The sequence below is a fragment of the Oncorhynchus keta genome, chromosome 15 (genome assembly GCF_023373465.1).
Source record: "Oncorhynchus keta strain PuntledgeMale-10-30-2019 chromosome 15, Oket_V2, whole genome shotgun sequence".
NCBI classification, from domain to species: domain Eukaryota; kingdom Metazoa; phylum Chordata; class Actinopteri; order Salmoniformes; family Salmonidae; genus Oncorhynchus; species Oncorhynchus keta.
The window spans coordinates 15,744,212-15,768,584 of NC_068435.1; the positions used below are offsets into that span (position 1 = coordinate 15,744,212).

Consider the following 24,373-nt stretch of genomic DNA (forward strand, 5'->3'; position numbering starts at 1 on the left):
TAAGTGGGGGGAATCACATGAAACATTTTGGCTATGCACACGGTTGCATTAGTTTTACATGACACAGCTACATTTACTGAGGGTTCGGGGATGCCAAAGTGGACATAGATGCTATGGGTCTGAATATAAATAAATAAATAAATAAAGTATTGTTCATTTTTAATACATTTGCTTACATTTCTAAGAACTTGCTTTGCCATTATGGGAATTGTGTGTAGATTGAGGAGGGGAAATAACAACAATTGAATGGATTTTAGAACAAGGCTGTAACGTAACAATATGTGGAAAAAGTCTAGGGGTCTGAATACTTTCCGAATGCGCTGTAGATGCTATGGCTGCAGTGTGTAAGGTGTTGTGCTTTAGATAGTTGTTGGTACTCAAGACTGCAGTCCTCGTGTGCTGTTATTTGGCCATGTAAACAATCCCGTGTGGCGACTTGCTTGAAATACTGACACACAAAGCTGTCATAAGAACTTTGATATTAAATTAATATTACTATTATTCATAATAATATATCTGGGATATGAAGCCGAAGAGACATCCTATATCAGTTGACTAATCCTTGCTCTGATACGTGCAGAAACCCCAATCTTATTAAGTCAGACCTGATTTGTCAGCCATAAGCTGATTTTTCAGGGCTCTAACCTGACACATGAGGAATATTGTGGCCCCCCCCAAAAAATGTATGCAACCTTTTACTGTGCTTCTACACCTGCATTGCTTGCTGTTTGGGGTTTTAGGCTGGGTTTCTGTACAGCACTTTGAGATATCAGCTGATGTACGAAGGGCTATATAAATACATTTGATTTGATTTGATGACTAAGCAGGGCGTCATTCTGAGACCACGGTCTCTTTCGCAGACGACTCCTTCATAAACACGTCAATAAACAACAGTTAAATTACACATGCACAGGACCAGTCAAAGGTTTGGACACCTACTCATTCCAGGGTTTCTTTATTTTTGACTATTTTCTACATTGTAGAATAATAGTGAAGACAAACTATGAAATAACACATATGGAATCATGTAGTAACCCCCAAAAAGTGTTAAAACAAATCAAAATATGTTATTTGAGATTCTTCAAAGTAGCCACTCTTTGCCTTGATGACAGCTTTGCACACACTTGGAAGATTTACCTAACTCGGCGGAGATTGAATGGGTCCGAGTCTGGTCATTTATATGTCTGAAGGTTAACAATTAAGTAAGGCATGGCGGAAGTTTATGCAAGAGGGCTTTTATAGACAAAAAGAGCTTAATGCATGATCTACGAGACTACAAGAATGACCAGCCTACTTTGTACTTTGATACAAAATGCAATGATGTGTACTGAACCTTTTGCACTATGATAAACTGCATTCAATGGCTTCAATACAGTGTCAGCTGCATTCATATAGACAATGACTGAATTATTTGTTTTCTGCTACAAAAGTGGTTGAGCTGAAGGGTGGTGAAAGGTGTGTGTGTGAGAGAGAAATGACTCATTAAGCATGTACCATTGGGTTCATGGCATCTTGTCAGGTGTTCAGCACATTGACGTCAGGTCGTGAGCTTCTGACAGCTTCACTGTGTCAGTGAATGTGTTTGTGTCCTAATTTTTCATTTCCTTCTTTCTTTCTCTCTGGCTCTTCCTCATAATGTGTTATCCCAGCCACCTGGCCCGCACTGAAAGGTAGGAAAACATTTGATCCTTTTTTGTCGATGACATTTTTTTTGTACCTCCTTTAATCATGTTAAACAGCCTTTGGTAGTGCTTCATGATTAAATCTTGAGGATATGTATGACATTTAAAAGCTCATAAGGTGCTTTGTTGTTTCCTGGTTCTTCCAGAGCGGATGGGCGAAGATGGTCTGTTGCCTCCGTCCCCTCGTCCGGCTATGGCACCAACCCCCCCAGCTCTTCAGTGTCAGTAAGTCGTCCCTCTCTTCCTCATTAAATATGTAAGCCCTTCTTCCTCAAAGACCAACAAGGGAGCGTTTGGCATTGTCGTCAATACTCAATTTAACTAACAATGAAATGTTTATTGAGCAACACCATGTTGTACAGTAAACCCACAGGAAATGTAGCTGTTTAAGTTCGGTATTTAAGGTTGCTACCAGGAAGTCCAGATAAGACCTATCTAGATTTTTTTTTTTTCAAATTTATGTGCGATTCACAATATACACAGTACATTTTGTTGTACAATTTAAAGGTAAAATATACTGCATTTCAAACAGTTACCAATAATCTAATGAGTTAAAAGCTTGTGAAATTATACCTAGGCTAAATATAAACCATCCACAATCATAAGACCCACACATTTTATCAAAATAGTTTAACCTGTGTTTTTGTAATAATCACTGATCTGGCTTTCAAGGCCTTCTATGAAAATGGCATTTTTGTTACAAATGTAATCAAATGTTATTGGTTGCATACACATATTTAGCAGATGTTATTGCGGGTGTAGCAAAATGCCTATGTTCCTTGCTCCAACAGTGCAGTAAAACACATAAGTAAAAGAATGGAGAATTAAGAAATATAGAAATATTAGGACGAGCAATGTCTGACCAGAGTGTAAATATATACAGTGGGGCAAAAAAGTATTTAGTCAGCCACCAATTGTGCAAGTTCTCCCACTTAAAAAGATGAGAGAGGCCTGTAATTTCCATCATAGGTACACTTCAACTATGACAGACAAAATGAGAAAAATATCCAGAAAATTACATTGTAGGATTTTTAATGAATTTATTTGCAAATGATGGTGGAAAATAAGTATTTGGTCAATAACAAAAGTTTCTCAATACTTTGTTATATACCCTTTGTTGGCAATGACAGAGGTGATTTTCTGGATTTTTTTTCTCATTTTGTCTGTCATAGTTGAAGTGTACCTAACAGTTCTGGGACACTGTAGTCCATGGAGAATAAGAGCACCTCCTCCCAGCTGCCCACTGCACTGAAGATAGGAAACACTGTCACCACTGATAAATCCACTATAATTGAGAATTTCAATAAGCATTTGTCTACGGCTGGCCATGCTTTCCACCTGGCTACCCCTACCCCGGTTAACTGCCCTGTACCCCCCACAGCAACTCGCCCAAGCCTCCCATTTTTCCTTCACCCAAATCCAGATAGCTGATATTCTGAAAAAGCTGCAAAATCTGGACCCCTACAAATCAGCCGGGCTAGACAATCTGGACCCTCTCTTTATAAAATTATCTGCCAAAATTGTTGCAACCCCTATTACTAGCCAACCTCTCTCTCGTATCGTCTGAGATCCCCAAAGATTGGAAAGCTGCCGTGGTCATCCCCCTCTTCGAAGGGGGAGACACTCAAGACCCGAACTGCTACAGACCTATATCTTTCCTACCCTGCCTTTCTAAGGTCTTCGAAAGCCAAGTTAACAAACATATTATCGACCATTTCAAATCCCACGTGCCTTCTCCGCTATGCATTCTGCCTTTCGAGCTGGTCATGGGTGCATCTCAGCCACGCTCATTTCCAATCCAAAATGAAATCTAGAATCAGCTTCCTATTTCGCAACAAAGCCTCCTTCACTCATGCTGCCAAACATACCCTCATAAAACTGACCATCCTACCGATTCTTGACTTTGGCGATGTCATTTACTCTACTCAACAAATTGGATGCAGTCTATCACAGTGCCATCCGTTTTGTCACCAAAGCCCCATATACTACCCACCACTGCGACCTGTATGCTCTCGTTGGCTGGTGCCCGCTTCATACTCGTTGCCAAACCCACTGGCTCCAGGTCATCTACAAGTCTTTGCTAGGCAAAGCGCCGCCTTATCTCAGCCCACTTGTCACCATTGCAGCACCCACCCGCAGCACGCACTCCAGCAGGTATATTTCACTGGTCCCTCAAAGCCAATTCCTACTTTGGCCACCTTTCCTTCCAGTTCTCTGCTGCCAATGACTGGAACTATCTGCAAAAATCGCTGAAGCTGGAGACTCATCTCCCTCACTAACTTCAAGCACCAGCTGTCAGAGCAGCTCACAGATCATTGCACATGTACATAGCCCATCTATAAATAGCCCATCCAACTACCTCATCCCCATACTGTATTTATTTAGTTCCTTTGCACCCCAGTATCTCTACTTGCACATCTATCACTCCTGTGTTTAAATGTTATATCGTAATTATCTCGCCACTATGGCCTATTTTATTACCTTTACCTACCTTATGTTACCTCATTTGCACAGACTGCATATAGACTTTTTTTGTACTCTATTATTGACTGTATGTTTGTTTATTCCATGTGTAACTCTGTGTTGTATATGTCAAACTGCTTTGCTTTATCTTGGCCAGGTCGCTGTTGTCAATGAGAAGTTGTTCTCAACTAGCCTACCTGGTTAAATAAGAAATTACGAGCTAAGTGAAAGTGATAGTTTCAAAAACTATAACAGAATATCGCTAGCTCTCTCTTGCTTCTCTTTAATTTTTAAATAAATACATTTGTTAACCGTTCAACTCTTGTCTTTCTCTGTCTCCGAGTGAACTACTCACCACATTTTATGCACTCTGGAAGTTCTCATAATTTCTATGAGTCTCCTAGGTTTTGTATTGAAGTCAATGTACCCAGAGGAGGATGGAAACTAAACTCAGCAAAAAAGGAAATATCCCTTTTTCAGGACCCTGTCCTTCAAAGATAATTCATAAAAATACAATAACTTCACAGATCTTCATTGTAAAGGGTTTAAACACTGTTTCCCATGCTTGTTCAATGAACCATAAACCATTAATGAACATGCACCAGTGGAACGGTCGTTAAGACACTAAACACTTACAGATGGTAGGCAATTAAGGTCACAGTTATGAAATCTTAGGACACTAAAGAGGCCTTTCTACAGACTCTGAAATACACCAAAAGAAAGATGCCCAAGGTCCCTGCTCATCTTTGTGAACGTGCCTTAGGCATGCTGCAAACAGGCATGAGGACTGCAGATGTGGCCAGGGCAATTAATTGCAATGCCCGTACTGTGAGATGCCTAAGACAGCGCTACAGGGAGACAGGACCACATGTAACAACACCTACATAGGATCAGTACATCCAAACATCACACCTGCGGAACAGGTACAGGATGGCAACAACAACTGCCCGAGTTGCACCAGGAACGCACAATCCCGCCATCAGTGCTCAGACTGTCCGCAATAGGCTGAGAGAGGCTGGACTGAGGGCTTGTAGGCCTGTTGTAAGGCAGGTCCTCAACAGACATCACCGGCAACAACGTCGCCTATGGGCACAAACCCACCATCGCTGGACCAGACAGGACCCTCCAGCATGACCATGCCACCAGCCATACTGCTCGGTCTGTGCGTGATTTCCTGCAAGACAGGAATGTCAGTGTTCTGCCATGGCCAGCAAAGAGCCCGGATCTCAATCCCATTGAGCACATCTGGGACCTGTTGGATCGGAGGGTGAGGGCTAGGGCCTTTCCCCCCAGAAATGTCTGGGAACTTGCAGGTTCCTTGGTGGAAGAGTGGGGTAACATCTCACAGCAAGAACTGGCAAATCTGTTGCAGTCCATGAGGAGGAGATGTACTGCAGTACTTTTAATGCAGCTGGTGGCCACACCAGATACTGACTTACTTTTGATTTTCACCCCCCCACTTTGTTCAGGGACACATTATTACATTTCTGTTAGTCACATGTCTGGGGAACTTGTTCAGTTTATGTCTCAGTTGTTGAATCTTATGTTCATACAAATATTTACACATGTTAAGTTTGCTGAAAATAAATGCAGTTGATGGTGAGAGGACGTTTCTTTTTTTTGCTGAGTTTAGCTCCTCTGGCTACACCATGGTGCTACCCTACAGAGTGCTGTTGACATAACTTTAGACCTTCATTGCAAAACAGTGTGTTTTAATTAATTATTTGGCCACGTGAATATATTTAGTATAGTTTCATATAAAAAGGATCACTTTTTTCATGTTTCACTATTTTTATTAAATTCCATAAGGATGATGGTCCTCCCCTTCTTCCTCTGAGGAGCCTCTGCTGTTCTATGTCTATGGACATAGGGCAGCAGCCTCTAAGATGCATGGTTGAGTAACCTGGTGGTAGCCGGCTCGTGATGGCTTTTTAACAGATCCATGCATAATGAACCATGCATAATGCACGTTCGCTAATAATGACCAACATCTTGTAGCAGGCATTATAGAACATTAACACAGCTAGGTCTCATAAACAATCTCTCACTCATTACTAACCAGCTAATCTTTATATTTGAAGTCTAATAAACTTGGATTTATTTGCTGGTTAACAAAGTAGAACAGTTGAAATTGTTATGAACACACCCTTCTGTCCATCCCCAACATTATGCATGTTAGCCTGTCCACTTTGTTCAAATCAAGTGGCCTACCTTATGATTTACACAGTCTCCTCTGAACAGTTGATGTTGAGATGTGTCTGTTGCTTGAACTCTGTGAAGCATCTATTTGGTCTGCAATCTGAGGTGCAGTTAAATGCCGATTTCTAAAACAATATATATATATATTCATTCATTTATAAATATATTCATTCATTTATAAATGATTTTTAAATATTTATATATATATATTTTTTGAGGCTGGTAACTCTTAACTTATCCTCTGCAGCAGACTCTGGTTCCGTATTGACTGACCTTCATGTCTTAAAGCATGAAACTTTTCATAGTCCCGTACCCCTTCAAACATTCAACCGCCAGCTGCGTACCCCCCTCTAGCACCAGGGTCAGCGCACTCTCAATGTTTTTTACCATCATTATAAGCCTGTCTCACACACTATACAATACATTTTATTAAACAGAATGAGTGTGAGTTATAGTCGCAACCCGGCTTGTGGGAAGTGACAAAGGGTTCTTATGGGACCAGGGCACTAATAATAATAATAAATCATTTTGATATTTATCTAACCATCTGACATATAAAACCTTATTTGTTCATTGAAAATTGTAAATAACTCACCACAGGTTAATGAGAAGGGTGTGCTTGAAAGTATGCACATAACTCTGCAATGTTGGGTTGTATTGGAGAGAGTTTCAGTCTTAAATCATTTCCACACACAGTCGGTGCCTCTATTTAGTTTTAATGCTAGTGAGGGCCGAGAATCCACTCTCGCATAGGTACGTGGTTGCAATGGCCATCAGTGTCTTGACAGCGTGATTTGCCAAGGCAGGATACTCTGAGCGCAGTCCAATCCAGAAATTTGGCAGTGGCTTCTGATTTAAATGACATTTTCACAGAACCGCATGTTGCAATTTCAATGAGGCTCTCTTGTTCAGATATCTGTAAGTGGACTGGAGGCAGGGCATGAAAGGGATAACGAATCCAGTTGTTTGTGTCATCCGAAAGTACCTGCATAATTGTGCACCCAACTTCAGTGCTTCGCTATATCACCTTTGACATTGTCCGTAGGCGTGAGTTCATTTGCACACAAAATCATGGAAAGACCTGTGTGTTGTCCTTGTTAATGCAGACAGAGAAGAGCTCCAACTTCTTATTCATAGCTTCAATTTTGTTCTGCACATTGAATATAGTTGCGGAGAGTCACTGTAATCCTAGATTCAGATCATTCAGGCGTGGGGGGGAAAAAACATCACCCAGATAGGCCAGTCCTGTGAGAAACTCATCATCAGTCAAGTGGTCAGACAAGTGGAAGATGGTCAGTAAAGAACTTTAAGCTTGTCTCTAAATGTAAAAAAAATGTGTCAATACTTTGCCCCTTGATAACCAGCGCACTTCTGTATGTTGTAAAAGCGTTACATGGTCGCTACCCATCATATCATTGCATAGTGCAGAATTCAGGGGCATTGCTTTAACAAAGTTAGACATTTTCACTGTTCCCGGGTTTAAGTCTCCTGGCCTTCACATGGCCATTTATGATTCACCAAAGGATGGGTTTATGTTCATCTCTATATTGTCCACTGGCTGTGTCCCCTACAAAAAGTTGAGTGTCCGTGGTTTCCTTTCAGCATGTCTGTGAATTATGTAAGCGACCGAGTCAAAAGAGCAGGGAACAAGAGTCACCTCATGGGAGAACAGTAATACTGATGAAACACCTCGCAAGCCCTTTTCATCAGTGTTTTGGCTTGAGGGAGTTATGTTAGAGCTGACTCAAGACAGGAACTTCGGAAGATGACAAGACTGTTTTTAAATGTTTTATTAATTTACCCTCATGATTAAAATTCATTAATTACCTACATTTGGCTGGTGCCTTTGCACTGCTTGTGTTTCTCCCAGCACCATTTCAGTGTTGCGGCCCCTTTTCCTAGCTATAATTTTTTCCCCCAGCCCAAGATAATTAGTCACCTATTGGTTTGAATGGAAAGTTTGGGTGTTGGAAGCCCAGGAAATGTAGGGAAACCCAGGTTAATAAGTAACCCTAGACCTGTGGAAAAACTGTACATCACCAGCCAGAGAAAAGTACTCGATGATGTTGCACATTTCCTCGTACTGCACAGTATACAGGAAGTCAAACCCAGGGCATCCAAACAAGGCCCGTCCTAACCAGGGACCGTCCTAACCAGGGCCCTATGTCTGGACTGTGATTTTCTACGGCTAAATGCATGGCAGTGAGGTCAGTCCCTCCCACAAAATACCCCATTCAGTGCCCAGTGTCGGTAACCTCTTTATGTAGCACTAGGTACGGGTGCCTCTCCGGTTTCCTCCTCGGCAGCGTTCCTCCGGTCAGATGAGCCTCGGATTCTCGCCTCTTGTGAAACACGAGCTCATAATTTCCACTCTGTCTGCGTGTCATGCATTTGGTTTGAAATGAAAAATACACACAGCCAACAGTGCCTTGGAAATACAGGTTCTGGTGACACACTGAAAGCTCACAGAATCCTTTTTTAGACCGAACTGGATGTAGGATGTTGTGCCCTTGTTGCACATTCCCACAAAATCCAATTTAAATGAGAAATATAGTTCGCTCTGTAGAAGCATCAAAGACAGTTTATCTACTAAGCATTAGCATTTGTCTCACAGTATAATACATAGTAAAGCAGTGTGATGGTCTACACTTCCTAAGGGAAATCTTTTCAGCCATAATCTCCTTTATTTTCAGACCTGAGCTAAACTGAAGTCTATACAACACTGTTTTGTCAGCACTTTTAAAATGAACATACAGTGGGGCAAAAAAGCATGTAGTCAGTCACCAATTGTGCAAGTTCTCCCACTTAAAAAGATGAGAGGCCTGTAATTTTCATCATAGGTACACTTCAACTATGACAGACAAAATTAGGGAAAACAATCCCGAAAATCACATTGTAGGATTTGTAATGAATTTATTTGCAAATTATGGTGGAAAATAAGTATTTGGTCACCTACAAACAAGCAAGATTTCTGGCTCTCACAGACCTGTAACTTCTTCTTTAAGAGGCTCCTCTGTCCTCCACTCGTTACCTGTATTAATGGCACCTGTTTGAACTTGTTATCAGTATAAAAGACACCTGTCCACAACCTCAAACAGTCACACTCCAAACTCCGCTATGGCCAAGACCAAAGAGCTGTCAAAGGACACCAGAAACAAAATTGTAGACCTGCACCAGGCTGGGAAGACTGCATCTGCAACAAGTGCGGTCCTTCTGTAGCTCAGTTGGTAGAGCATGGCGCTTGTAACGCCAGGGTAGTGGGTTCGATTCCCGGGACCACCCATACGTAGAATGTATGCACACATGACTGTAAGTCGCTTTGGATAAAAGCGTCAGCTAAATGGCATATATTATTATTATTATATATATTATATTATATATTATTATATATATATTATTATATATTATTATTATATTATTATATTATTATTATTATTATTATATTATTATATTATTATATTATTATTATTATTATTATATTATTATTATATTATTATAAGTAAGCAGCTTGGTTTGAAGAAATCAACTGTGGGAGCAGTTATTAGGAAATGGAAGACTTACAAGACCACTGATAATCTCCCTCGATCTGGGGCTCCACGCAAGATCTCACCCCGTGGGGTCAAAATGATCACAAGAACGGTGAGCAAAAATCCCAGAACCACACGGGGGGACCTAGTGAATGACCTGCAGAGAGCTGGGACCAAAGTAACAAAGCCTACCATCAGTAACACACTATGCCGCCAGGGACTCAAAAGCTGCAGTGCCAGACGTGTCCCCCTGCTTAAGCCAGTACATGTCCAGGCCCATCTGAAGTTTGCTAGAGAGCATTTGGATGATCCAGAAGAAGATTGGGAGAATGTCGTATGGTCAGATTAAACCAAAATATAACTTTTTGGTAAAAACTCAACTCGTCGTGTTTGGAGGACAAAGAATGCTGAGTTGCATCCAAAGAACACCCAAGAACACACATTTTTTTTCTCATTTTGTCTGTCATAGTTGAAGTGTACCTATGATGAAAATTACAGGCCTCTCATATTTTTAAGTGGGAGAACTTGCACAATTGGTGGCTGACTAAATACTTTTTTGCCCCACTGTTGATATTGAGTTTATGAAGGGTGTGTCTTTGATTGCATCATGCACATACACTACCATTCAAAAGTTTGGGGTCACTTAGAAATGACCTTGTTTTCCATGAAAACATACATGAAATTAGTTGCAAAATGAATAGGAAATATAGTCAAGACGGGGCGGCAGCGTAGCCTAGTGGTTAGAGCGTTGGACTAGTAACCGGAAGGTTGTGAGTTCAAACCCCCGAGCTGACAAGGTACAAATCTGTCGTTCTGCCCCTGAACAGGCAGTTAACCCACTGTTCCTAGGCCGTCATTGAAAATAATAATTTGTTCTTAACTGACTTGCCTAGTTAAATAAAGGTAAAAAAAAGAAAAAAGATGTTGACAAGGTTTTAAATAATGATTTTTAATTGAAATAATAATTGTGTCCTTCAAACTTTGCTTTCGTCAAAGAATCCTCAATTTGCAGCAATTACAGCCTTGCAAACCTTTGGCGTTCTAGTTTTCAATTAGTTGAGGTAATCTGAAGAGATTTCACCCCATGCTTCCTGAAGCACCTCCCACAAGTTGGATTGGCTTGTTGGGCACTTCTTACGTACCATACGGTCAAGCTGCTCCCACAACAGCTCAATAGGGTTAAGATCCATCCGGTGACTGTGCTGGCCACTCCATTATAGACAGAATACCAGCTGACTGCTTCTTCCCTAAATAGTTCTTGCATAGTTTGGAGCTGTGCTTTGGGTCATTGTCCTATTGTAGGAGGAAATTGTCTCCAATTAAGCGCCGTCCACAGGCTATGGCATGGCGTTACAAAATGGAGTGATAGACTTCCTTCTTCAAGACCCCTTTTACCCTGTACACATCTCCCAATTTGCCACCACCAAAGCCCCCTCAGACCATCACATTGCCTCCAACATGCTTGACAGATGGTGTCAAGCAATCCTCCAGCATCTATACATTTTTTCTGCATCTCATAAATGTTCTTCTTTGTGATCCGAACACCTCAAACTTAGATTTGTCTGTCCATAACACTTTTTTCCAATCTTCCTCTGTCCAGTGTCTGTTCTTTTGCCCATCTTAATCTTTTATTTTTATTGGCCAGTCTGAGATATGGCTTTTTCTTTGCAACTCTGCCTAGAAGGCCAGCATCCCGGAGTTGCCTCTTCACTGTTGACGTTGAGACTGGTCTTTTGTGGGTACTATTTAATGAAGCTGCCAGTTGAAGACTTGTGAGGTGACTGTTTCTTAAACTAGACACATTGTACTTGTCCTCTTGCTCAGTTGTGCACCGGGGCCTCCCACTCCTCTTTCTATTCTGGTTAGAGACAGTTTGTGCTGTTCTGTGAAGGGAGTAGTACACAGCGTTGTACGAGATCTTCAGTTCTTCGCAGTTTCTCGCATGGAATAGCCTTCATTTCTCAGAAAAAAATTAGACTGACGAGTTTCAGAGGAAAGGTATTTGTTTCTGGCCATTTTGAGCCTGTAATCGAACCCACAAATGCTGATGCTCCAGATCCTCAACTAGTCTAAAGAAGGCCAGTTTTATTGCTTCTTTAATTAACAGTTTAAGTGCAAAAGGGTTTTCTAATGATCATTTTTCCTTTTAAAGTGATAAACTGGATTAGCTAACCATGCCATTGGAACACAGGAGTGATGGTTGCTGATAATGGGCCTCTGTACGCCTATGTTGTCATTCCATAAAAAAACAGCCGTTTCCAGCTACGAGAGCCATTTACAACATTAACAATGTCTACACTGTATTTCTGATCAATTTGATGTTATTATAATGGACATTTTTCTTTTAAAAGAAGGACATTTCTAAGTGACCCCGAACTTTTGAATGGTAGTGTATTTACCGAGCTCTGGCTTGTTGATGTATCAAGGCCTCAAGGGCCATGTAATATGTTGGAACACATACTGATCTCGCTCTCTCTCTCTTTCTATCCTCTCTCTCTCTCTCGCTATCCTCTCTCTCTCTCGCTATGCTCTCTCTTTTCCTCCCCCAGTCCTCTTCCTCCTCCCAGGAGCTCTTGCACCAGCTGCCCTTCCAGCCCACGGCAGATGAGCTTCATTTCCTGTTTAAGCACTTCCGGAGCACAGAGAGTGTAGCGGACGAGGAGGGGCAGCCCTCACCCCCCGTGAGGCTCCGCTCCCGCAGTCTCAGGTAGGCACACCCACCAATCAGATCACCAACACCCTTAAAGGGATAGTTCACCCCAAAATAAAACATTTATAGGATGTTTTCACACCTCGAAGGTAATCACATATCAAGAAGTCCTATTTTGGAATGAGGTGAACACATTTTTCCTAATGTTCGGACAAGACGTATTTTCATTGGGAAAATGCACTTTGCTTTGACTACTTTTATTTATGAAGTACAGTAACTTCTTACGTATTGGCTTTATCTCAATCACAGTACTTCCTTTGACAAACATTTGTGTGGATTCTTATCTGTGCATAGAGGTGAAGGCTTTTCTATTGACTGCATAAGCTATTGAATACCAAGATTGTTGACTTCATCCAGCCATCCAGGCTCTGTTTGCATAATAGTGTTTATGTTCTTACATCATGGTGTCTCCTAGTCAATTAGTCACCCCTCATTAAAACACAGACGTGTCTCCGACCCATCTGGTTCTCGTGGTGGTTAGAAAGAGGCAGTTGTACAGGCGTTAGGAGTGTCTGAGTTCTGCTGTGCTTGGATGTGGTCAGGTTTCCTGTGACGTGTACTGCGTGGGCTACAGACCGGCCTGTGCTTGATAGATATATAGGGCAGATTTTAGTCAACAGGCCACCAAAGTTGTGGCCATTATACGTAGCATTTTAACTAGACAGTGCTATGAGAGCAACCAGTCTCTCACAAACACGATAATATGACAACAAATGTACATACAAAGGAGCCCGCTGTTGCATTTGTAAACATACAGTTGAAGTCGTAAGTTTACATACACCGTAGCCAAATAGATTTAAACTCCGTTTTTCACAATTCTTGACATTTAATCCTAGTAAAAATTCCCTGTCTTCGGTCAGTTAGGATCACCGCTTTATTTGAAGAATGTGAAATGTCAGAATTATAGTAAACAGAATTTATTTATTTCAGCTTATATTTCTTTCAACACATTCCCAGTGGGTCAGAAGTTCATATACATTCAATTAGTATTTGGTAGGATTGCCTTTAAGTTGTTTAACTTGGGTCAAACGTTTTGGGTAGCCTTCCACAAACTTCCCACACTAAGTTGGGTGAATTTTGGCCCGTTTCTCCTGACAGAGCTGGTGGAACTGAGTCAGGTTTGTAGGCCTCCTTGCTTGCACGCACTTTTTCAGTTCTGCCCACAAATGTTCTATAGGGTTGAGGTCAGGGCTTTGTGATGGCCACTCCAATACCTTGACTTTGTTGTCCTTAAGCCATTTTGAGACATTATTTAACAAAATGAAGAGAATTTTTAATGGCGTTAAGATTAATTTCAAACAAGGCAAAGGGTTATATTACGCAGTTGTTCTTTGGCCTAGAAATAACTGTCTGGACAACTGTTGATATTTTTTAAAGCTGCAGTATATAACTTATTGGGCAACCTGACCAAATTCACATGGAAATGTGAGTTATAGATCTGTCATTCTCATTGAAAGCAAGTATAAGAAGTGGTAGATCTGTGTGCTATTTCTATGCTTCCTGTTAAGTTTAGTTTTTGTGTCTTTCACTTTCGGTTTTGTACACCAGCTTCAAACTGCTGAAAATACAATATTTAGGGTTCTGGAAAATATATTTCACAGTGGTTTAGATGGTACAATGATTATCTAAACAATGACTTCTTGTTTTGTCACATTAACTATTAGAATGTTAGCAACCAGGAAATGGCGGAGGGATTTCTGCATTTTGCACCTTTTTAAAGGTTAACCGGATGATGAAGAGACTGCCCTGATTTATTAAGGGGGAGCCCTACACTCCTGGGCACCCATGTAATCAAACCCAAGTGAAGACTACAAGTGTGGTCATGACTACATAACTGTTGAACTAAACATCGCCATAAGTGGCATTTGATGTTTTTTTGTGCTTACCGGTACTTTTGAATTTCTACTCTGTTTGAAAGTTCTAATAGTCATAACGCTAAGATTATTCATACTCAAATGAAGAACTGGACTGTGATTGTCTTGTCTTCCTCCAGCCCTGGTCGGACATGTGGCACCTTTGACAATGAGATTGTAATGATGAATCACGTTTACAAAGAGCGTTTTCCGAAGGTAGGTGTTATTTCCTGACTCGCCACACTGCTTTTCCTAGCACATCAATTGATTCATCATGTACACGTCTCTTCTAAATACGTTAATCTTGTTTACTTTTATATTTCACTTTGATCTGCTTTTCCACATTTTCTTACGTTACAGCCTTATTCTAAAATGGATTCAATTGTTTTTTCCCCTCATCAATCTACACACACTACCCCATAATGACAAAGCAAAAACAGGTTTTTAGAAATGTTTTGAAATATAAAAAATATAAGGAAGGAAATAAACCATTTACATAAGTATTCAGACCCTTTACTCAGTACTTTGTTGAAGCATCTTTGGCAGCGATTACAGCCTCGAGTCTTTTGGTGTATGAGGCTACAAGCTTGGCAGGTCTCACCAGAGATGTTTGATCGGGTTCAAGTCCAGGCTCTGGCTGCGCCACTCAAGGACATTCGGGGACTTGTCCCGTAACCACTCCTGTGTTGTCTTTGCTGTGTGCTTAGGGTCATTGTCCTGCTGGAAGGTGAACCTTTGCCCCAGTCTGAGGTCCTGAGCACTCTGGAGCATGTTTTCATCAAGGATCTCTCTGTACTTTGCTCCATTAATCTTTTACGTTTATCCTGACTAGTCTCCCAGTACCTGCGGCTGATTAACATCCCCACAGCATGATGCTGCCACCACCAAGAAAGCTAAGGTAATGGAGCTAAACAACTATCGCCCGTAGCACTCACCGTCATCATGAAGTGCTTTGAGAGACTAGTCGAGGATCATATCACCTCCACCCTACCTGACACCCTAGACCAGTGGTTCTTAACCTTGTTGGAGGTACTGAACCCCACCAGTTTCTTATGTGCATTCACCGAACCCTTCTTAATTGGAAAATTAAAATATGATTTTTTTCAAATTCAAAACATAGTTTACTGGTGCACAAAATTAACCGTACATCAACATCACTGTGTTCAAAGAACAAAATCATCAAAACATGATTTTCACACAAAAACAAAAACATAATAACGAATATTTGCTGCAAATCAGTGTAACTTCTGCTGTTGCCTTTCAGAGACCAGTTCAGAAATGTGCGGCTTCACCTTGGCAAGTGCAACTCTCATGTCATTTCCGCAACAAAGTCTGTTCCTTTTCTTCGTTTTTATGTCCAGCATCCTCAAAGGATTGCTCACAAAGATATGTTGTAACAAACGGTATGAAAATCTCCAGAGCTTTCTTAGCAATAACAGGGTACGTTACCATTTGTTGACACCAACACGTTGAAAGCGTTGTTGTTCTGAAGAGTTGCTGTTGAACCTGGCTCTGCTGAATTTCAATGATTTCATCGAGGTATTCATCATTGACATCTGTTGTCTCAACACTAAACGTGAACGGCTGTATCACCCATGCTGGATATGACTCTCTTGTAGGGAAGTATCTGTCGAGAGACTTTGCAAGCTCATCTAAGTGCGTGGCAATTGCTTGCTTCAGTTCCGCGGGTACAGAAATGTCTCCGATTCCAGATACATCTTCGATCTTACTTACACAGTCGTCCAGCAGGAGAAAGTTTGCGAAGTTATCGTTCTCTGTTCGTCGTTTCCATAACGGTAGCTTTTTTAAAAAAGCCTTCAGGTTTTCCTCCGCTTCGATGATGTTGACTCCACCGCCCTGCATCTTTTGATTGAGATGATTGAGAGCTGCGAAGATATCAGCCATGTATGCTAAAATGAGAATGAACTCAGAATGACAATGACAATGTTGGTGCTCTTGCAAAAACAGGGCTAATTCCACACGCACGGCAAAATCACGATTCAGCACCTGTCCCCGGGATAACCACCAAACGTTAGAATGGTACAGAAGTACCTCGAATTCAGAGCCCATTTCTTTACACAGCGCACTGAAGATGCGGTGCCTCAGAGCACTAGTTCGCACATAGTTCACACATTCCACTACAATTTTTAATACTTCTGCCAGTTTTGGAGGCAAGGTTTTTGTTGCCAACGCATGCCTGTGCAGAATACAATGTGTAACAATGATGTGTGGTGCATCGGCTTTCACTAGCGCACCAAAACCAGACTTTCTTCCCAGCATGACTGGAGCTCCATCCGAACAAACTGCAGAAACCATATCCCACGAAAGATTGTTGTCTTTGAAGAAGTCATCCACAAGTTTCTTCACATTGGCTGCCTTAGTTGTTGTTGTAAGAGGCTTACAAAATAAAAAAATCTTCCTTTATCACGTCGTCTTTCACATAGCCCACGAATACAGCAAACTGGCTTAGATTGGAAACGTCTGTGGTCTCAACGAGTTTTGCCGGGCCTGAATTTTGCCAGGCTTGAAATCAGATCTGCAACTACTTGAGCCAAGATGTCTTTGCTCATGTCCTCTATTCTGTCGCTGATGGTGTCATTTGAAAGAGGAATTTGGGATTACTTAACTTCAGCCTCTTTTCCCAGCATGATATTCGCCATCTTCAACACAGCTCGTTTTATGAGTGTTTCACCAATGGTGTGTTGTTTGCCCTGCTTTGCCATCAGGTAAGCAACTTCCTGCGATGCTGTGAGGATCGGTTTGTTGATGGGTACAAAGCCGAGAACAGGCAGAGTAGCCTTTTCATCGAATCTGGTTCTCTTCACCTTGAATTCAGCGAGCGTTGTGTTCTTGTATTTTCCATCTCCATGCAGCTTAAGGAAGTGTTCTCTTAGTTTTGCCGGTGCTAGACTAGAATTGCACAACTTGGCATTGCAAATCATGCAGTTTGGACACTGACTCCCATCACGTTCCATTATACATGAATCCATATTGTACATATTCGTCCGACCACTTTCTTTTTTTGCTCGACATAGTAAGTGAAGGGATTAAAATATTAAGAAAGAAATCACAAGACGTACCATCACAAGTCGACTACTGAGCGCACCAAATTCCCTGCAGCACAGATAGGCAAAGCGATGTAGCGTGATCACCTGCAGCCAATGATGGCCAAGCGGGGCGTGTCATCGCAAATCATATGAGTTGGATGTGTGTCTTGACCTCCGCCGAACCCCTGACACTGACTCACCGAACCCCTGGGGTTCGATCGAACCCAGGTTAAGAACCACTGCCCTAGACCCACTCCAATTTGCTTACCGCCCCAATACGTCCACAGACGACGCAATCGCAATCACACTGCACATTGTCCTAACCCATCTGGGCAAAAGGAATACCTATGTAAGAATGCTGTTCATCGATTTACAGCTCAGCATTTAACACCATAGTACCCTCCAAACTCGTCATTAAGCTCGAGACCCTGGGTCTCTACTCCTCCCTCTGCAACTGGGTCCTGGACTTTCTGACCGGCTGCCCCCAGGTGGTGAGCGTAGGAAACAACATCTCCACCCGCTGATCCTCAACACAGACGCACAAGGGTTCATTCTCAGCCCTCTCCTGTACTCCCTTTTCACCCATGACTGCGTGGCCACGCACGCCTCCAACTCAATCATCAAGTTTTCAGACAACACTGCAGTGGTAGGCTTGATTACCAACAACGACGAGACAGCTTACAGGGAGGAGGTGAGGGCCCTTGGAGTGTGGTGTCAGGAAAATAACCTCACACTCAATGTCAACAAAACAAAGGAGATGATCGCGGACTTCAGGAAACAGCAGAGGGAGCACCCCCCTATCCACATCGACGGGACAGTAGTAGAGATGGTTGAAAGTTCCTCGGCGTACACATCATGGACAAACTGAAATGGTCCACCCGTACAGACAGCGTGGTGAAGAAGGCGCAACAGTGCCTCTTCAACCTCAGGAGGCTGAAGAAATGTGGCTTGTCACCAAAAACACTCACAAACCTTTACAGATGCACAATTGAGAGCATCCTGTCGGGCTGTATCACCCACAGCCTGGTACGGCAACAGCTCCGCCCGTAACCATAAGGCTCTCCAGAGGGTAGTGAGGTCTGCACAACGCATCACTGGGAGCAAACTACCTGCCCTCCAGGACACCTACACCACCCGATGTCACAGGAAGGCCATAAAGATCATCAAGGAAAACAACCACCCGAGCCACTGCCTGTTCACCCCGCTATCATCCAGAAGGCGAAGTCAGTACAGGTGCATCAAAGCTGGGACCGAGAGACTGAAAAACAGATTATATCTCAAGGCCATCAGACTGTCAAACAGCCATCACTAACATTGAGTGGCTGCTGCCAACATACTGACTCAATCTCTAGCCACTTGAATAATTACAAATTGGATGTAAAAAATGTTGTTTTAAACAATGCCTCTTTATATAATGCTTACACAGCCTACATTACTCATCTCATATGTATTTACTGTACTCTATACCATCTGCTGCATCTTGTAAATGCCGCACGCCATCGCTCATCCATATATTTACATATACTTATTCATTCCTTTACACTTGTGTGTGTATATAAGGTAGTTGTTGTGAAATTGTTAGATTACTTGTTAGATATTATTGCACGGTCGGAACTAGAAGCACAATCATTTCGCAACACTCACATTAACATCTGTTCACCATGTTTATGTGACCAATAAAATTTGATTTGATTTGACCATGCTTCACAGTGGGGATGGTGCCAGATTTCCTCCAGACGTGACGCTTGGCTTTCAGGCCAAAGAGTTCAATCTTGGTTTCATCAGACCAGAGAATGTTGTTTCTCATGGTCTGAGAGTTCTTTGGCAAACTCCAAGCGGATTGTCATGTGCCTTTTACTGAGCAGTGGCTTCCATCTGACCACTCTACCATAAAGGCCTGATTGGTGGAGTGCTGCAGAGATGGTTGTTCTTCCATCACCACAGAAGAACTCTGGATATCTGTCAGAGAGACCATTGGGGATTTGCTTACCTCCCTGACCATGGCCCTTCTCCCCCGATTGCTCAGTTTGGCCGGGCAGCCAACTCTAGGAAGAGTCTTGGTGGTTCCAAACTTCTTCCATTTAAGAATGATGGAGGCCATTGTGTTTTTGGGGACCTTCAATGCTGGAGACATTTTTTGACACCCTTCCCCAGATCTGTGCCTCGACACAATCCTGTCTCGGAGCTCTATGAATTCCTCTATGAATTCCTTCAACCTCATGGCTTGGTTTTTGCTCTGATATACACTGTCAACTGTGGGACCTTTATATAGACAGGTGTGTGGCTTTTCAAAATGATGTCCAATCAATTGAATTTACCACTGGTGAACCAATCAAGTTGTCGAAACATCAAGGATGATCAATGGATACAGGATGCACCTGAGCTCAATTTCGAGTCTCATAGCAAAGGGTCTAAATAATTATGTAAATAAGGTATTTCTGTTTTACATTTTTTGTACATTATGAGGTATTGTGTGTAGGTTGATGAGGGAAAAAATCTAATTTTACCCAAGACTGTAACGTAACACAATGTGGAAAAAGAGAAGTGTTCTGAATACTTTCTGAATGCACTGTATTTGTGAAATGCACTTTAGATCAAGTTTATCATCAAATGTAATGTGATTTTCCAGGCAACAGCCCAGATGGAAGGGCGTCTGCTGGACATCCTTGCCGACTGCTCCCCAAACAGCAACCTGCCCCTGGCCGACGGCGTGCTGGGCTTCATCCAGCACCAGCTAGTAGAGCTGGCCAGAGACTGCCTAGACAAGTCCCAGATGGGCCTGGTCACCTCACGCTACTTCATAGAGCTACAGGAGAACCTGGAGAAGCTACTGCATGAGGTAGGCAGAATTTTTTGGGGGACTAAGTTAAAGTATAATGCAGTGTACAGTTGAAGTCGGAAGTTTACATACACTTAGGTTGGAGTCATTAAAACTAGTTTTTCAACCACTCCACAAATTACTTGTTGACAAACTATAGTTTTGGCAAGTCGGTTGGGACATCTACTTTGTGCATGACACAAGTCATTTTTACAGCAATTGTTTACAGACAGTGAAATAATCTATCACAATTCCAGTGGGTCAGAAGTTTAATACACTAAGTTGACTGTGCCTTTAAACAGCGTGGAAAATTGTCATGGCTTTAGAAGCTTCTGATAGGCTAATTGACATCATTTGAGTCAATTGGAGATGGACATGTGGATGTATTTCAAGGCCTACCTTCAAACTCAGTGACTCTTTGCTTGACATCATGGGAAAATCCAAAGAAATCAGCCAAGACCTCAGAAAAAAATTGTAGACCACAAGTCTGGTTCATCCTTGGGAGCAATTTCCAAACGCCTGAAGGTACCACGTTCATCTGTACAAACAATAGTATGTAAGTATAAACACCATGGGACCACGCAGCCGTCATCACTCAGGAAGGAGACACGTTCTGTCTCCTAGAGATGAATGTATTTTGGTGAGAAGTGTAAATCAATCCCAGAACAACAGCAAAGGACTTTGTGAAGATGCTGGAGGAAACGGGTACAAAAGTATCTATGTCCACAGTAAAACTAGTCCTATATCGACAACCTGAAAGCTCCAAAACCACCATAAAAGAGCCAGACTACGTTTTGCAACTGCACATGGGGACAAAGATCATACTTTTTGGAGAAATTTCCTCTGGTCTGATGAAACAAAAATAGGACTGTTTGGCCATAATGACCATCATTATGTTTGGAGGAAAAAGGGGGAGGCTTGCAAGTCGAAGAACACCATCCCAACCGTGAAGCACGGGGGTGGCAGCATCATGTTGTGGGGGTGCTTTGCTGCAGGAGGGACTGGTGCACTTCACAAAATAGATGGCATCATGAGGTAAGAAAATGATGTGGATATATTGAAGCAACATCTCAAGACATCAGTCAGGAAGTTAAAGCATGGTCGCAAATGGGTCTTCCAAATGGACAATGACCCCAAGCATACTTCCAAAGTTGTGGCAAAATGGCTTAAGGACAACAAAGTCAAGATATTGTAGTGGCCATCATAAAGCCCTGACCTCAATCATATAGAAAATGTGTGGGCGAGCAAGGAGGCCTACAAACCTGACTCAGTTACACCAGCTCTGTCAAGAGGAATGGGCCAAAATTCCCCCAACTTATTTTGGGAAGCTTGTGGAAGACAATCCTACCAAATACGAATTGAGTAGGTAAACTTCTGACCCACTGGGAATGTGATGAATGAAATGAAAGCTGAAATAAATCATTCTCTTTGCTATTATGACATTTCACATTCTCCAAATAAAGTGGTGATCCTAACTGACCTAAAACTGAATTTTTACTCAGATTGAATGTCAGGAATTGTGAAAAATGGAGTTTAAATGTATTTGGCTAAGGTGTATGTAAACTTCCGTCTTACTGTATACAGTATGCACAAGGTAGCCTCATCGATTTACTCAGATGGAACTTTTAGGAACTTTCAAATTGCTGTGGTCTGAGCTCTGCCATTTCTATTGGCTTTCTACTGAAAGAGTCAGCTAAAAGTCTCATTCAGTGTGTTCGAATGTTCAATGAAAATTGCCTCCAATGTCCTCAGAGTTGTATTTTTGTGTTGTACTTTGACGTTTGATAGGTTCTCACAGTGCTAGGATTCTAATCTAGACTATTAGTCAGCGCCGGTGCAATTGCCATTTTACATTAGATGAATCTCTCCAGTCTTGCTTGTGATTGCGTAACTAGGGCTTATTACGTCACTTTCCAATGCTTGACCATTGCTTTTACATACAATGGCTTGCCTTTATGTTCTGCTTTGTTAGAGCTTTTTGGCTGAGTTTTTCCCCCGTAGTTAATGTAAACTATGAAAGTATGGTCATTCGTTTTTTCAAATATAGGATGCACTCAGACTTTTTAAGAACATTGCGTAACGGCCGTTGGTGGAAGAAGGTGAGGACCAAGGTGCAGCATGGTACATGTTCATCTTTATTTATAAATTGAACACTGAATGAAAAAATAACAAGAGAATGAACGAAACCGAAACAGTTCTGTCTGGTACAGAATACAAAAACAGAAAACAACTACCCACAAACACAGGTGGGAAAAGGCTACCTAAGTATGGTTCTCAATCAGAGACAACGATTGACTGATTGGGAACCATACCAGGCCAAATACATAGAAATACAACACAGAACAAAACAGAATGCCCACCCCAACTCACGCCCTGACCAAACTAGACATAAAAAAGGAACTGTGCGTAGGGCTGGTGCCGTATAACCCGGGCCGAGGAGACGCACTGGAGACCAGATGCGCTGAGCCGGCTTCATCCTTCCTGGGTCAATGCCCACTCTAGCCCGGCCGATTCGAGGAGCTGCGATGTAGCACACCGGGCTATGCGTGCGCACTGGGGACACCGCATAACACGTGCCTGCCCGGTCACTCTCTCGCCACGGTAAGCATGGGGAGTTGGCTCAGGTCTCCTCCCCGACTCCGCCAATCTCCCGTGTGCCCCCCAAAAACAATTCTGGGGCTGCCTCTCATGCACGTTCCCTCGAGCCAATTCCTCGTAGTGCCGCCGCTCCGCTCTAGTTGCCTCCAGCTCCTCTTTTGGACTGCGATACTCTCCCGGCTGGGCCCAGGGTCCCTTGCCGTCCAATATTTCCTCCCATGTCCAGGAGTCCATTACACGCTGCTTGGTCCTTTGGTGGTGGGTAGTTCTGTAATGGCCGTTGGTGGAAGAAGGTGAGGACCAAGGTGTAGCGTAGTACGTGTTCATCTTTATTTATGAATTGAACACTGAATGAAAAAACAACAAAAGAGAATGAACGAAACAGTTCTGTCTGGTACAGAATACAAAACAGAAAACAACTACCCACAAACACAGGTGGGAACAGGCTACCTAAGTATGGTTCTCAATCGGAGACAACGATTGACAGCTGCCTCTGATTGGGAACCATACCAGGCCAAACGCATAGTAATACAACACACAGAACAAAACAGAATGCCCACCCCAAATTCACCCCCTGACCAAACCAAAATAGAGACATTAAAAAGGAACTAAGGTCAGGACGTGACACATTGAGTCATCTTATAATGGGCCAGTTTTTGTCCCAAGGCCTGAAGATGTGCTCTTTCCTAAAAAAGCACCACAGCCTGGACAGAATTACATTGTTATGCAACCTTGTCATTGAATGTAGACTTTGTTGTGCCCTCACATTAGACTGTGTTGCAGGATCCTCAGTACTCCCTGATCCCCTATCACAATCACTTAGTCAAAGCATCGAGTTAGTAGAACATCGTAAATTGGACTTTTCAAAAAGTTGAGTGTGAAATTGAGTGGAGTTACGCTTACACAATTGCAGCAGTAGAAGGCACTATTATAGACAAACCAAGTACTAACAGATTACCAATGAGAAGCCGTTCAAAGAACTCTCTTTGACCCTAATCTTTGTATAAGTTAGAACAGTCGCTCATTATTTTCTTACGGAAAAGCCAAAGTATCACAAGGTAATGTTTCGACGCCAATGTTTCATACCAGTCACTGCCCTGTCATGAGTAACTATGGCACATTTCAGGCATATAACCTGTCTCTATCTGTATTGTTTGTCTTGGTCATCAGGCGTACGAGAGGTCTGAGAGCAAGGAGGTGACTGTCATCATTAAGCTGGTGAAGAAGATCCTCATCATCATCTCCAGGCCAGCCAGGTTACTGGAATGTCTGGTAAGATTCACAGTCGCTTTCAGGAAGTTGTGCTCCTAAAGCAATTGCCAACCAACACAACTAACAGTACGGCCATGATGCTTTTTGCCCAGTCTCTATGATGTTAATTATTTTTCATAGGTTAAGTACATTGTAGTGTTGTAGTTCTCCACAATTGAATGTACTTGATAGCTTGTTACAGGGTTATAACACTGTAATAACCCT

At 42.3% G+C, this 24,373-nt stretch overlaps 1 protein-coding gene across 3 annotated transcripts in view; it reads left to right on the forward strand.

Annotated features, from left to right (window-relative positions):
• LOC118394500 (microtubule-associated serine/threonine-protein kinase 3-like) overlaps positions 1–24,373 on the forward strand; it is a 61,026-nt gene that overhangs the window by 16,581 nt on the left and 20,072 nt on the right. For all 3 annotated transcript variants that reach the window (XR_008065138.1, XM_035787725.2, XM_052463477.1), the window contains 6 exons: positions 1,650–1,670; positions 1,829–1,907; positions 12,421–12,578; positions 14,575–14,650; positions 20,111–20,320; positions 24,068–24,169. Coding sequence is in view for 2 of the 3 variants with exons in the window: in XM_035787725.2 (XP_035643618.2) it covers positions 1,650–1,670; positions 1,829–1,907; positions 12,421–12,578; positions 14,575–14,650; positions 20,111–20,320; positions 24,068–24,169 (646 nt within the window). In the remaining variant the exon portion in view is untranslated. The remainder of the gene's footprint in view (positions 1–1,649; positions 1,671–1,828; positions 1,908–12,420; positions 12,579–14,574; positions 14,651–20,110; positions 20,321–24,067; positions 24,170–24,373) is intronic.